This window comes from Bipolaris victoriae (genome assembly GCF_000527765.1).
Source record: "Bipolaris victoriae FI3 unplaced genomic scaffold scaffold_128, whole genome shotgun sequence".
In the NCBI taxonomy this organism is placed as follows: Eukaryota; Fungi; Ascomycota; class Dothideomycetes; order Pleosporales; family Pleosporaceae; genus Bipolaris; species Bipolaris victoriae.
The window spans coordinates 43,634-56,354 of record NW_014575264.1 but is presented as its reverse complement, the minus strand read 5'-3'; the positions used below and the strand labels follow the sequence as shown (position 1 = coordinate 56,354).

The 12,721-nt window shown below is 50.1% G+C and overlaps 4 protein-coding genes across 4 annotated transcripts; 1 reads left to right on the top strand and 3 right to left on the bottom strand.

Moving 5' to 3' along the window:
* Positions 1-1,806: 1,806 nt before the first annotated feature.
* COCVIDRAFT_112031 (hypothetical protein) lies at positions 1,807-2,541 on the bottom strand (the record flags this gene model as incomplete). Its single annotated transcript, XM_014696282.1, has 1 exon — positions 1,807-2,541. A coding segment is annotated over one exon (735 nt), but the record flags the coding sequence as incomplete, so codon positions are not given.
* Positions 2,542-3,853: 1,312 nt separating this feature from the next.
* COCVIDRAFT_70413 (hypothetical protein) lies at positions 3,854-4,120 on the bottom strand (the record flags this gene model as incomplete). Its single annotated transcript, XM_014696281.1, has 1 exon — positions 3,854-4,120. A coding segment is annotated over one exon (267 nt), but the record flags the coding sequence as incomplete, so codon positions are not given.
* Positions 4,121-6,346: 2,226 nt separating this feature from the next.
* On the top strand, positions 6,347-7,442 carry COCVIDRAFT_41979 (hypothetical protein; the record flags this gene model as incomplete). The annotated part of the gene is made up of 2 exons (XM_014696280.1): positions 6,347-7,104; positions 7,265-7,442. The coding sequence occupies 2 exons, from the start codon at positions 6,347-6,349 to the stop codon at positions 7,440-7,442; spliced, it is 936 nt and encodes a 311-aa protein (XP_014551766.1).
* Positions 7,443-8,159: 717 nt separating this feature from the next.
* Positions 8,160-12,649, bottom strand: COCVIDRAFT_20045 (hypothetical protein; the record flags this gene model as incomplete). The annotated part of the gene is made up of 2 exons (XM_014696263.1): positions 8,160-12,533; positions 12,587-12,649. The coding sequence occupies 2 exons, from the start codon at positions 12,647-12,649 to the stop codon at positions 8,160-8,162; spliced, it is 4,437 nt and encodes a 1,478-aa protein (XP_014551749.1).
* Positions 12,650-12,721: the final 72 nt, after the last annotated feature.

Below are 12,721 nucleotides of genomic sequence, written 5' to 3'. Positions count from 1 at the left end.
CAGCTCTCTCAGCTTTCCTCCCATAATCCCGCGCACGACTGCCGTGCCTACCACTTCGTGGTGTTGTCCTCCGTCCTGAGTAGCAGATCTGACGAGTAAGGGATGATACATATCGTTCAGCCAGATGAGCTTGTCATTTTGCTGAATACCTCGGACCCCAGGCGTTCCAATTCCCGGCAGGCCCCCTTTCGTGACAAAGAATGTGCAGTGCTTGCAATCATGTATCGCTGAGTTGCACAACCGCGTGACCAGGTCTTTACCAGCGTTGCCGATTTTCGTGACCTCGCCTGCGCGGCTTCGGAGACTGGTTAGCCCGTTTCGATTGGATGCGATAGTGGAAAGGAGATGCGAGATAGTGTCGACGCGGGTTGAATCAACCAATTCTAGCTGACCAACACCATCCCCAGATTCACTCTTTTCTCCTTTCGATCCGGCAGTCATCCGACTCAGAGAAACTACCGTCTCTCTTTCCACTTGATCCACTCTGTCAACTTCTTTATCCAGGGATGAGTGGAAGTCTTCGAAGTGAAGCTCCCACACGTCGTCGCCTCCCACTTTTCCAGTATGAATAGCTTCGGCCATTTGTAAGAGCAGCTCGATACCCAGGCTACTGCCATTCTCCCGCAATGTATCTATTGTTTTAGTGTACGTGATTGTTCCCGGGCCGTGATTTAGCGGCACATGGTTGTCTGTGAGAATCTCCTGAGACATTGGCGAGGGAAGCGAAGACTTCTGTGACGGGTTGTCTTTGTACGCCTTTATTTGCCGCACAAAGCTCTCGTAATCATATAGACTGGCTGCCACGAAGTCTCGAGAATCAACAAAGCTCTCCATGACGAAGTTGCGCAGGTTGGCCAGCTGATGCGCTACATTGGTCAACTGGGTGTAATGCGCCGAGAAATCTTCGAGTAGAGCTATAGCGTCTCCAGGGGGAACTCCTGCCAACATTTCATCCGTGGGCTGCTCGAGGTTGGCGCATGCCTGCAACGCTTTGTCGATGTGAGGCTGCATGATGGCCGTTACCAAGCGGGGAAATGCGACCCTTTCTGGGATGCATAGTGACCCAGATTCTCCAGTTGCGGCGTTTATCAACCATTCGGTTAGGGATTGCGTCGTATCGAGAGGTATTAAAACTGATAAATCTAGCTCTGGGTCGGGTTTAACCCTCGTGAATAGTTGATCGAGATGCCAGAGTTTGCTCATGAGCTCCCTCTCGTCCTCCTCGTCGATGTCAAAGACATGAGCAATCTCATCCAGCATGACGCCTTCGGCCGACATAATTTGTTGATGAATAGAACAGACTAACTCAAGTGGAGTATTGTGTGCATTCTTCTCATGCCGCATTTCTCGTTGTGGAGGCAGAGGAGTGAAGTCCCTAACCCAGCTAGGCAGTTCCGCGGAGAGCCGCTTTGGATAGGCCTTGAAGACATCGCCCCATCGATCCATGACAAGCATCCAAGCGGAGAGTCGCATGAAAAGCTCGCCTAACCCTGCCGTATAATCTGGCCGGAAGGCGTCCTGGAAAGCAGGCTCGAAGAACTCCCTAAGGCCGAATACAAGATCTCGCGGGTCGGTGCTAATTCGTCGGCGCGATCTATACTCCAACATGGGCAAAGAACGAAAGTTCATACTCAAGCTAGGACGGAAAACGATAAGAGTGACGACGTTGAGACGCTCGATAAAGTCCGAATATTCCATGCCCTCCACGAAGTCGTAGTCGGTCTCGCCAAAGAGCGGAGTCTGGAATTCAACACACCGGTGGAATAGCATCTTCAAGTCTCTTTTCAGCCAGTCATTCGAGGCTGAGTGTCGTTCGCAGTGCCATATTGGCGGTCTTGGTGCCACTGCAAACTCTTGAAAGACCCAGATCCGAGAGAACCATGGCCGCAGGGAGAAATCGACATATGCGCGCATCAGGTCGAGGATCGGGGTTCCAGAGCGTGCTGCAGCCTTGTCCAGGTCATCCAGTTCGTCGCCTGTAACATCTCGGTTAAGAAAAGAGAACAAGGGTTCCGCGTCTCCTTTTTCGCCCACGTATACGCGAACATTCTCGGCATGACGGTAGATATCGGCCATCATGGCGACCTGCCAACTTTTCTCGGCATCGTCTTGCTGATTGATGCAAAGGGCGTCTACCCACAGAAACAATGGCTTTTCTCGCGATCTGAGATTGTATAACGCAGAAAAGAGGTTCGGTCCAATATCGACAGCGTGGTCATTGACCTTGATAACCTTAGTGGGAGTTGGAGTACCCCAGACGTAAGACAGAGCATCATAAGACACTGCTTTGCAAAGATTGACCACAGCTAGAGAACAGTTGATATCATCGTCGATGCCAGGGAGAATTGTAAGAAGACGAATGTCCTGCCGATCCTTGTCGAGGACGAGAGGGATGTAGAGCGGCGCTACCACTGTCCCAGGCGAGCCGGTCAAGCAAGGGTGGATGGATTTGGCTACACCCTGTTGCTGCTGTCTATCGGGTGGCGGTTGACAGGCAATCTCGAGCAGTCGACAGATCAAAGCCGTAACGTGAGGCTGCATGTCATCTTCCGCCGACTCATCCTCCGGCCAGGATGGAAGCTGGTCCTTTGAAAAGCCTATTATCCCCTCTACAATTAGCTTTTGACACTCCTGTATCGAGGAGGACACTGCTGGTCTGAAAGGACGGTGTCGCCGTACCAGCGTGTCTGAAATGATCGAGGTAGCACGGTACAACGAGTGACTGAAGCAGCCGAAGACGCATCTTTAACAAACTGGCCACGAAATCCTCGTGTTCAGGCTTCTCGGCTGTGTTCCTTTTCATTCCAAACATGATGCAACACGTTTCCCAGAACTTGCTAGTGAAAAGAGATCCCCAGTCCGACGCGACACCCCGGGAAATCCCGAATTTCCACAAGACTTTCATGTCGATATGAAGGGTGGGCAAAGCCTTCGGCAGGGTTCAACAGTTAGTTTAGTTCCGCCCAGAGCAGAGCTGTTCCTCAAGTCTCGTCGTTGTTCAAGACCGGCCAATATCGTCTGAGCCCTTATTAATGGAGCAGAGCGTCGCAACCATAATCTATTTTTGTCGGCGAGAAAGGATCGCTCCAAGCGGAGACAAACGAGGGTTTTGCGACGCGACTCAAGCTTGTGATGTTTGCGCAGGCAGAGACGGTGTCTCAGCTGGTACGAGGAAATCCCTCATCGCGTTCCGCCAAGTACCACTATCGATTCTGCCTTCAGCCGCACTAACGCCACATGGCGTGGAGTACGCGCGCACATGATACAGCTAGACCGCGAGGTTACAGAAGAACCAGCTCCGACCTTGGCGAAGCCTCGCAGTTGAGATGGCGCCGCTAGGCTTATCCTGCGATAGCGTCTACGTTATCGGATTCCTTAGGGCTAGCTAAAGCATCGTGCGCATATTCATCTAAGGCACTCTATGCGCCGCTTGAGAACGGAAAGCTTGTCCCGGCAAGAGTAGTTACCCAGTTGGTTGCCTCTCAGGCCTCTGTCCCGGACTCGCTAATCCCTTCCACTCACAATTCCCCCTCTACTACGAAACAGTGAACTATAGCCGTCATGGCGAGCTATCTGCATAATGCAAGGAGTATCTCTCTGCGTAGTTCGATTGAGTTCGTCTTAATCGGTTAGCTTCGAATTTGTATGGAAAATACAACTCACCCTCAATGCTATCCCAGATTGGAAGATTCGCTTTATCGATCAAGTCTCTGGCCTGGCGCAGGGCAATACGAGTGACAGCTTTGAACAAATCCTCCCTTTTAAAGACTTGGGAGACGCAAAGCCATTGAATGAGTTCTTTTGAATAGGTTTAAGCAATTTCTCAATTTATTCTCTCAATTCACTGGCCAACAAATGGCTCCACCACTTCATGACACTGAAGATAATCTGTCAAGATGGCGATGCTCGTCAATGTCCTGAGGTCAACAGATGAAGGTAGCTGCCGGAATCGACCATGGATCATGTTCATGACGAGCAGCATTGCATCTAGTTCGAGTCCGTCCATCTTAATTTTGACGTGACCTTCGGACCGGAGGGTGTGGCCTTCTGTTAACGCGCCTCCAAGGCTACGTTTGAAGTATGACGAAGCTAACATCAAATGTTTGGAGGAAACCCGTATGCAAAACCGTTCTTCGTCTGTGTCAGGATCTGTAGGTGTTTCTTCCACCTGCGACTGTTCTAGTGCTGGTTCCAGTTCTGGTTCCGGCTGCGGCTCCGGCTCCATATTCCATGCGAATGCCGGTGAGTGCCCTTTCTTTTTTTCTTGCTTTCTTTTACTTCTGGTGAAGTATCTCGTCTATACTCCAAATTGGATGGCGAAGGAGTGATAGTGATGTCCCGGTCTGCCAGCAGTTCGACTTCTTGGCGTAGGAGCAACTCGACATCTCCGTCAGGATCGATGAGGTGCAAGGAGGCCATCGTTGCCACCACACCAAAGTGTTTTTAAATATCGCGTTGAGATTGAGAGAGGGCCTGAATTAAACTTCGTTGCGGATGCAATTTCGAGCGCAACGGCGTGGTCGCCAACGTGGCGGGCGCTAAGTGGTTCCCAGGACGCTGAGGGTGATGCAGTCGCAGCAAGGCTGAAAGCGGTCTAGATTCTGCTATGCCTTATTGATAAGGCCGAACTATGATGTCCCTGCGCAGAGCCTAGATCGATAGTAAGTTACCCGCGGAGTCATCTTGTATTAGCAGGGTTTAGTGGTTCGCTTCGGCTGGAGGTACTAATTGTTACACGGGGTAGAGTGCTGATACTTCTCTAAGCTCGATCTAGGTTAGAGCAAGCGAGATAGTGTAAAGAGCGCTATCAGATAGCCATTTAGTAATATAGTAGAGTAGTATGCTTAGTAAGATAAATAGTAATAAGTTTAATAATTTCTAATCTATATTAAATAGACTAATAAGTATTAACTAATCTTATAAATTTAAGTAACTAATAAGAAAGTATAATTTAAGTTAGCTATAAGAAGAGTATTGATAAAATCTAACTATCTATTCTTATATTCTTATTACTTCTAGTTCTACTATTTTATCTATTTAGTCTTAGTAAAATAGTTAAGATAGTATTACTATCTCTTTATATACTATTATTTTAAATAGTGTCATACGTATATACTATTCAGCTCCAGATACTGCTAATACAGTATACTGTACCTTTTGGGGCACGTGATGGCCTAGGTGGAGCTGAGCCAGGTATCGTCACAAATAGCTAGTCTTAATAAGATAGTATATTACGTAACTTTAAGCTTTATAATAATTCTTTGTCTTTTAATATAGACGTTCTTAGACCTTTAGCTATCTTATTATCTATTAAGAAGAGAATTCTTTTTATTAACTACTTATAATACTAATCCACTTAGCGACTAAGTATAAATTTGTCCGCAATAGCGCGCGTAAGGCTAGTGTGAGACGTTTCGGGGTTATCAGGCACGGGTAGAGTAAAACAATAACAGTCTGGAGTAAACGGTCTGTATTTCACGTAGACGAACAGCTACCGAGCTTAGGTAGTATTCTCCGTGCTTATATCTACTTTGGTAAGTCAGATATGACTAAGATAGGCTAACAAGGGCCAGATTGGCCCTAGATGGTGCAAGGTGGCCCAAGGAGGGTGAGCTCCTGACAGCTAGTAATAGCTTCTAAGTATTAAAGAGAGTTTCTAAGGCTTAGATAAGGTTCTTCTATAAATATAGAGTAATAAGGACTTAATATCAGTACTATAGAAAGGGAACTTAACTACGCTATAAAAGAAGGTGCAGAATAGATTAAGCTTAGAAATAATTGTTAGAAGCTAAGCCCTGTGCCACTGGGTCACAAAAACCAAAAAAGGTACGAGTAATCAGCGTTCTACTGATGCTCTGCACAGGATAGTATATATAGTCAGCGCAGCGCCTGACACCAGGACCCGCACGCTTCCGCTCGAAAAAGGGCCTACTCTTAGTCATGCTAGTATATACACATATATACGAATCGCCAGAAACCTCACTACCATTTCCTTCACGTAAGTATGGAGATTAGCCATCTCAATTCAGATCTTGTGTGCCTCTAATGTTTCTCCTTACCTTATTAGCTTCGTTCATGTCAGACTGCGTTCGGACCTATTCACAGGATGACGCGGGCTATCACCACCAGCATCATCCTAACCTCAAACACCGAACTCTGGGCGTCAGACGCGTCGTCTATTCTTTATTCAACGATTTTCCAACTTCTTTTCTTTGATTGTTCCATGTAGTTCATTGAGTCTTTTCTGTACGGCAGGCCCACTCGTTTCCTCACTTCAACCGCTATGTTGGATCAATCGCGTTCATACTGAGGCTTTCTCAAGCCCCAAAGCGGCTTATATCAGTATATGCCCTTCAGAGATACTCCCACTACCCGCTCACGCACTCGCATTGCACTCATAACGGGCGCCTGTATCATTGCTGCACTCTCGGTCTCCGCACTCTTTGTCCATCCCTTAGAGAAAGTAAGGCAATATGGGATATTCCAGTCCACCGATACATCCGACCAAGACAGCATACTAAGTATAGTCCACTATGTCCAAATCAAAAGGGACGAAAAATCTGTCTTCAAATTCCCCTTCTCCAGCTTCCTAAACATCTGCGCCGCAGTCCTATACATTAAACCCGAACGCGTCTACATCTGCACCAACTTCAGCCCCTCTGAGATCGACGAAGCCGGCCAAAAAGGCGACAGATGGACCAAAGCCGTCGTCAACGCCTTCGCCGACCTCGTGATCTGGAACCCCCTCTACACCCCCACCTTCGCCGGCACAAATGAAAACCAGCACATCAACGCCATCAAGAAAATAGGAAGCATCTACATGGACCGGGACCTCTTCCATTTACGCCCTCTAACACCCCTTCTGACAACAGGTTTCGCCTTCATGGGCGGCCGCCACTACGGCGGCGCCGGCGAACACAGCGGCATAAACAGCACAATCAACAACGGCGTCTTCATGACCAAACCCAACAGCACCATGGCCCGCATCGTCGTCCGCGAGCAACACGCCAGCTTCAACAGCAAATGGACCGCAAACCTCCAAAGCATAACCAGCATCACCTCGCGCCTCGTCCCCATCCCCCAACGAAATCTTGATCCTCGACCGTACCGCATTTGCGCCAACGCAACTGGTTCCCGGATAGTACCGATCCGCTGTTTGAGCCCAATGAAGATAAGCCTGCGTCGCCGGTGCACCGAGAAAACGCATTCTTCAGATGCAATGGAGATTTATGAAATTGCGATTCAGAATTGTAGGAGAACCGAGTGGGAAATGGATTTTTTCTTCGACGTGTATGTTGCATGCTTTTGTGCTGAATCGGTATTACAAGTATGTTAATCCGAAGACGATTTTGAGTCGCACGAGTAATTTTGGGGTTGCGACGTATGGTATTATTAGGCATATGGTGGATATGGGGTATGTGGGGGAGGGTGAGGAGGAGTAAGAAGGGGGTTTGGGGAAGAAGAAGGGTGGTTTTTTGCTTTGCATGGTTTAATGCATCTTGCATCTTCTACGCGTTGAACGATTCTTGTATCTTTTTGTATATATATATATACCCCCTTTTTTTCTTGGGTGGAGAGCTGTTTCTATATACCCTCGGCATAGATGCTGGGCTCGATGGAGACAAGTATAGAATTGAATGAAATATCAAGAAAGATACCTCATAAACAGTACTTCAGTGCACGAAATTTGTCTTCATCCATTGATATGTATATACAACCAGGTCGATAGGTGTTGGATAGACGTGAGGTATCTAATAGATCCGCTCACTAGCCGAACCTGAGAACATAGGGGGCTGCAATGTGGTAAGGATCAGCAGTCATATACTCCTCCTCTCCCGTTAACGAGTGTGGACAATTATTTTATGCAAGTCTCTGCATTTCGCATATGTGAAGTAAATATACACCTATCAAGAAATCCAATACATGAATCACAAATCGAGAAATCGCATGTTCAATCAAGGAATCCAATCGCGCAATCGCCATTGTGAACGAACGTTTTTTTTCTTCTCCGACGCAGATCCCTCGCCTAGCTCCATGCAATCGCTATCCAAATAGAACACCTTGCAGCAATGTATCACCAAAAACGCTTAATCATACACACAATCATAATTCCAGAATTACCAATCTTGACCTTCCAAACCATCATCTAACACTCTCCCTTAATTAACTCTTGTGACCTTGATTCCCCGTTCCAGGAGAACACCTTTCAGGTTCTTGGCAACTTGTTTCCTGCTTCTTGCCGTCTCCCTCAAAGTATCCATGTTCTCGTCGACGAGGTCTGACAAACGAGCAATATCTTTTCCGCCGGCTGCGGGACTTCCTTCAGGTGTGTAAAACAAGCCGTAGCCTTTCCCGGGAGTTGGCGTATTATCGACCTCGGGGGTAAGAGCGCGACGGTTCAACTCAGTCAGAGTGAGCTTTTTATGGCCCGTGGGAGGTGTAGCATATGGTGTGTCGGCGACACTGCGACGCAGACTGGTCCGGCCGGATTGTCGTGGTGTACCAGTGCGTGAAGAGGAAGACGATGGACGACTCGGTTCGGCAAGACCCAGCTTACGCATTTGCGCCTCGAGAACGAGAATGTCGTTGTTCTTCTGCTCCGCAAGATTGGCCAGTCTCAAGATTGTCTTCTTGACAGCTTCCATAGAAGGAACAGCTTTGGTGCTGCCAGCCTGGGCATTGTAAGTAGCAAGGCGAGAACGAAGGACAGCAACGGCATCTTCAGCCTTGCGCAGCGATGTGAGTAGCTGAGCGTAGTCATTGCGCAGACTCTTTTGTCCATCCGCAAGCTCCTTTGGCAAGGGTGCTTTGCGAAGCGCCTCGATTCTCTCAGGATCCTTGCGGTTGATGATCTGGCGACGAATATCGTTGAGACGAGTCATCAGCTTAGCCTTCTCGTGGAGGAGGCGAGCAAGCTGTGCTAGCTTATCGAGTACGTCCTGCACTCGACCGGCGTCAAGCTCCTGCTCCAAATCTTCCTCGAGAGACTTCAATGCTTGTATCTCACACAGTGTGAACTTCTCGAACCACGATCCATTATGTCCTTGGGACAAAATATCTTCCAGCATGCCTCGATCGACTTGGTGGTTAGGCTGAGGTTGCTGATGGTATAGAGTAAAGGCCTTGATCGACCTCATGTTCCAGCCCAAAGCGTCTACCATGCCATTGATGTCCTTATATATCATTTCGATCTGAGCAGCGTGACCAGACTTGTTAGGCGACTTACCGCCTGTGTAGTTCTGGTATGCTACGAATTCCTCAAGATGGCGACTTGGCTCGATAGGCTGCGCAAGCTGGGCACGCATTCTCTCATCCTCCTCGTCCTCCAGATCGGAAACCTGCGGCTGGGGTGTTGGGGGCTTGGATCCTTGGAGAGAAGAGCTAAGGGAAGCCCCAGGCGCGACCAGAGGCTCACGTCGGAAGCGAGAAGACGAGCTGGGACGCATTGGACTGGGCGAGCGAAGGTTTTGAGAGCGGTTGGTAGCGGAAGGTGGGTAAGGGGGCTTCGCAGATGCAGATGAGGAATTAGGTCTGCTACCAAAGGGAGCTTTGACAGATTGTTGTCCAAACAACGAATTACCTCCAAACGATGGCTGGGTTCCATTGGGCTTAGCGGGCTGTCCGAACAAAGAGTTCTGAGCCGGTGATGTGCTTCGGCCGGATTGCGAGGTACCTCCAGACTTCATGACAGGAGGAGTTGGCGCAGGGGGAAAGTAGCTTGATTGAGTACCAATCTTTGGCTGGTATGATTTTGAGGCGTTGTTTGGCGGATAGGTATCATCGGGTTCCTCATCATCGTCATCGTCCTGGTCATCCTCAGAGTAATCACTGTGGTTTTCTCCATTGCCAATTGGAGACGCCTCGACTGAAGAACTGGGAGCTTCCACTTCGACACCTGGACTACCCGCAAGCGGGGGCAAATCGTCACCATTTGACTGCGAGGGCATGGTGTTCATGAAATCAGGAGGGAGTGGTGCGTCATCGACCTTGGATGGCTTTGACTTGGTGAAGTCTGGTGGGAGAGGGGCATCGTCGAAAGGGGTAGCTGGCTCCTGTACAGGAGGTGCTGCTTTGGGGGTTGCGCTGTCTTTGGCAGGAGTGTCACTCGGGAACAACTTCTGCTTTGGTGGTGAGGCTGGTGTGGTGGAGACATATTGTGGGGGCTCGCTCGCGGGTGTAGCCGGGGGCTTGAGTCCCGTTGTCCCAAGCGTGTTAGCAAAGTCGCTTCCGAAGAACGAGCCATTCGCAGGCGCAGCTGGCTTTGCCGGATCGTCGGTAGCAGTGCCGTCGCTCTTGAAAGTTGTGCCGAGCTTGAAACCACCAGCAAGCCCAAACAAGCCTTGCGATGCTGGGGCTTGGGGTGTCGGTGTGACCTCGTCTCTCTTCCGCTGCGTGCCGTTTGGGTCACTCATGTCAGATGCCTTCGACTCAAACGAAGCTGTGTTGAAAGAAGACTTGCTTGGCTGTCCGAAGATCGAGCTGCTCTGTTGGGCGGGTGTGTTGCCCCAAGAAGGCAGCGACGATCCGGTTCCGGAACTTACAGTGACTGTTGAACCAAAGCTCGGCTCACTCTTGAGATTAGCAAAACCGGATTTTTGTTGGCCTTGTCCGAGTGATGCAAATCCGGAACTTGCTTGGGCAGAGCCAGTGCTACCAAAGCTGGAAAAGCTCGACGTACCCCCATTCTGTCCAAATTTGGCGAATCCGAACGAGTTTCCTCCACCCCCAGAGAAAGGGTTAGCCTTGGCCTCAGAACTTTGGGTAGGCGTCCCCCATAGGGATGACTTGTTGCCCATACTGCCCGCTGCACCAAATCCAGAGCCGCCAGCTGCACCAATCGCAGATGGTGCACCAAAGGCTGCTTTCCCAGCACCACCCACTGCAGTCGGTGCACCGAACGCAGGCTGTGGAGGTTTGCTCAACGTAGGCGTGGGTATGCTTGACGTCGAAGCTCCAAACCCAGGTGTGCCGAAGCCTGGTGGCGTAGGCCTCATCAGAGCAGGGGATGGGGAGTTGTGTCCAGCATTGCCAAAGTGTGGAATTCCAGGAGTTCCAGGAGTGTTTGCCGACTTGCCAAAAGGAGTGTGTGAAGGTGTGGAAGGTTGTCCAAATGGTGTTGTGGAAGTAGCGACAGGAAGTTTGGATGCAGGGGTATGAGCCCGGGGTGTAGTGGTTGGCTCCCGTTGTGTAGACTCGCTCTTGAAGATGAGACCCGGGTAGCGTTCGCCAGCTTCAATTGAGCGGTTCCACACCACCCACCAAGCTGTGAGAAGACCTTCATGGGTCAGAGCCATGTAAGCTGGCAATGGCCAAGGAGCTTCGTTGATTTCCTCCAGGCTCGGAATTGGACGCAAAATCTTCTCTTTGCTTGAAAGATCTAGCGCTTCACCAATGAAGACGCTGTCCAATTCATCTTCTCCGTATGCTGTACGTGGTACAGACGCCTTCTTGGTGTCGTCAACGTTGACCAACATAAGCTCCTTAAGGTTTTGTTGGTCGGGGGAGATCTTGTTACTTGTAGAAGCAAGTATGGCGATTGAATCGGCGTGCGAGGATGTGATAATCAGCATATCTTCGAGATCGGGCTTCCAGTTTCGTAGTCGCGTGGATGAGAAGCGGGCAGGAAGGGGTCGTCGCGGGGGTTCAAATGCCTCAGGAAGAGGATCCCAGGCGAAGGCATGGTATGTGAAGGATCCCCAGCCTTTCGCGGACTTGATAACACTGAATTTCTTAGGTTCTGGGTTCTCTGGATCTTGATCCCTGATTGAGTAGACCGCGAGAAACTCCTCCGTATTCAGCCATGTCACTCCCGTCACCTCGTAGCTCTCGTCTACATCCGGTGCGCGAGGAATGACACCCTTGAGTTCTCCATTGGTCATATTAATGGCGCAGGTACCGTCGGTTGAACCAGAGACTACAGCCTTTCCGCGCGTACTCCAGGCAGCACAGTTGACGTCAGTATCGCGAATCGTCTTTTTGGCACCATCCGTAACATTGCATATCTGGAGCTTGCCAGAATCCAGGACAATAGCGAAGAAATGCTCGAACTCGGGGGCTGGGTTTGGGAGAAGGGCGTGGACAGGCGCGTCTGTTTGCACCGTCTGTTCCGCATCTTTCCTACCTTTAATGACTTCGGCGACACTGAATATGGAAATGGAGGCTTGCTGTTCGGGAGCGACGACGAGGAAGTCTCCGTCGGCAGAGAAGGCAACGTGACGCAGATTCTCGGTGGAGATGGTGACATCAGGTGTGAAGTCTGACACGACGTCGATGTCGCGTTCCTCGAGTCGTGGATCGTCGGGCTTGTCAATGTCGTCGGCTATCGTCTTGCCCTCGAAGGCTTTGCGCACGGCGTCGGTAGATGCGATGACGAGGACATTGGGACCAGCGGCTGCAAGGAGACCAGGCTTGGAGGCGATGGAGAGGAGGTTGGCCGAGGCCGAGGGCAGATTTTCGGCAGGCCATGGTCGGGGAAGAAGTTTGACCTTCTTGGGGCCTTGCTTTCCGTTGCTAAGGACTTTGAAGCCTAGATGCTGGATGCGCTGTCAGTTTGGGGGATGGTTTGCATGCTGGCAGGAGAAGCTACCTCCGTCTCGATCTCGGGCACCTCAGCCCCAACCTCTACCGCCGGCGCATGGCTCTTTGACATTCTGCAAGATTTGCAGGCCGAACAAGTTCTGGCGCGTAGTAGAGACGGCTTGGTGTCGCGCGTTGGAGTTCG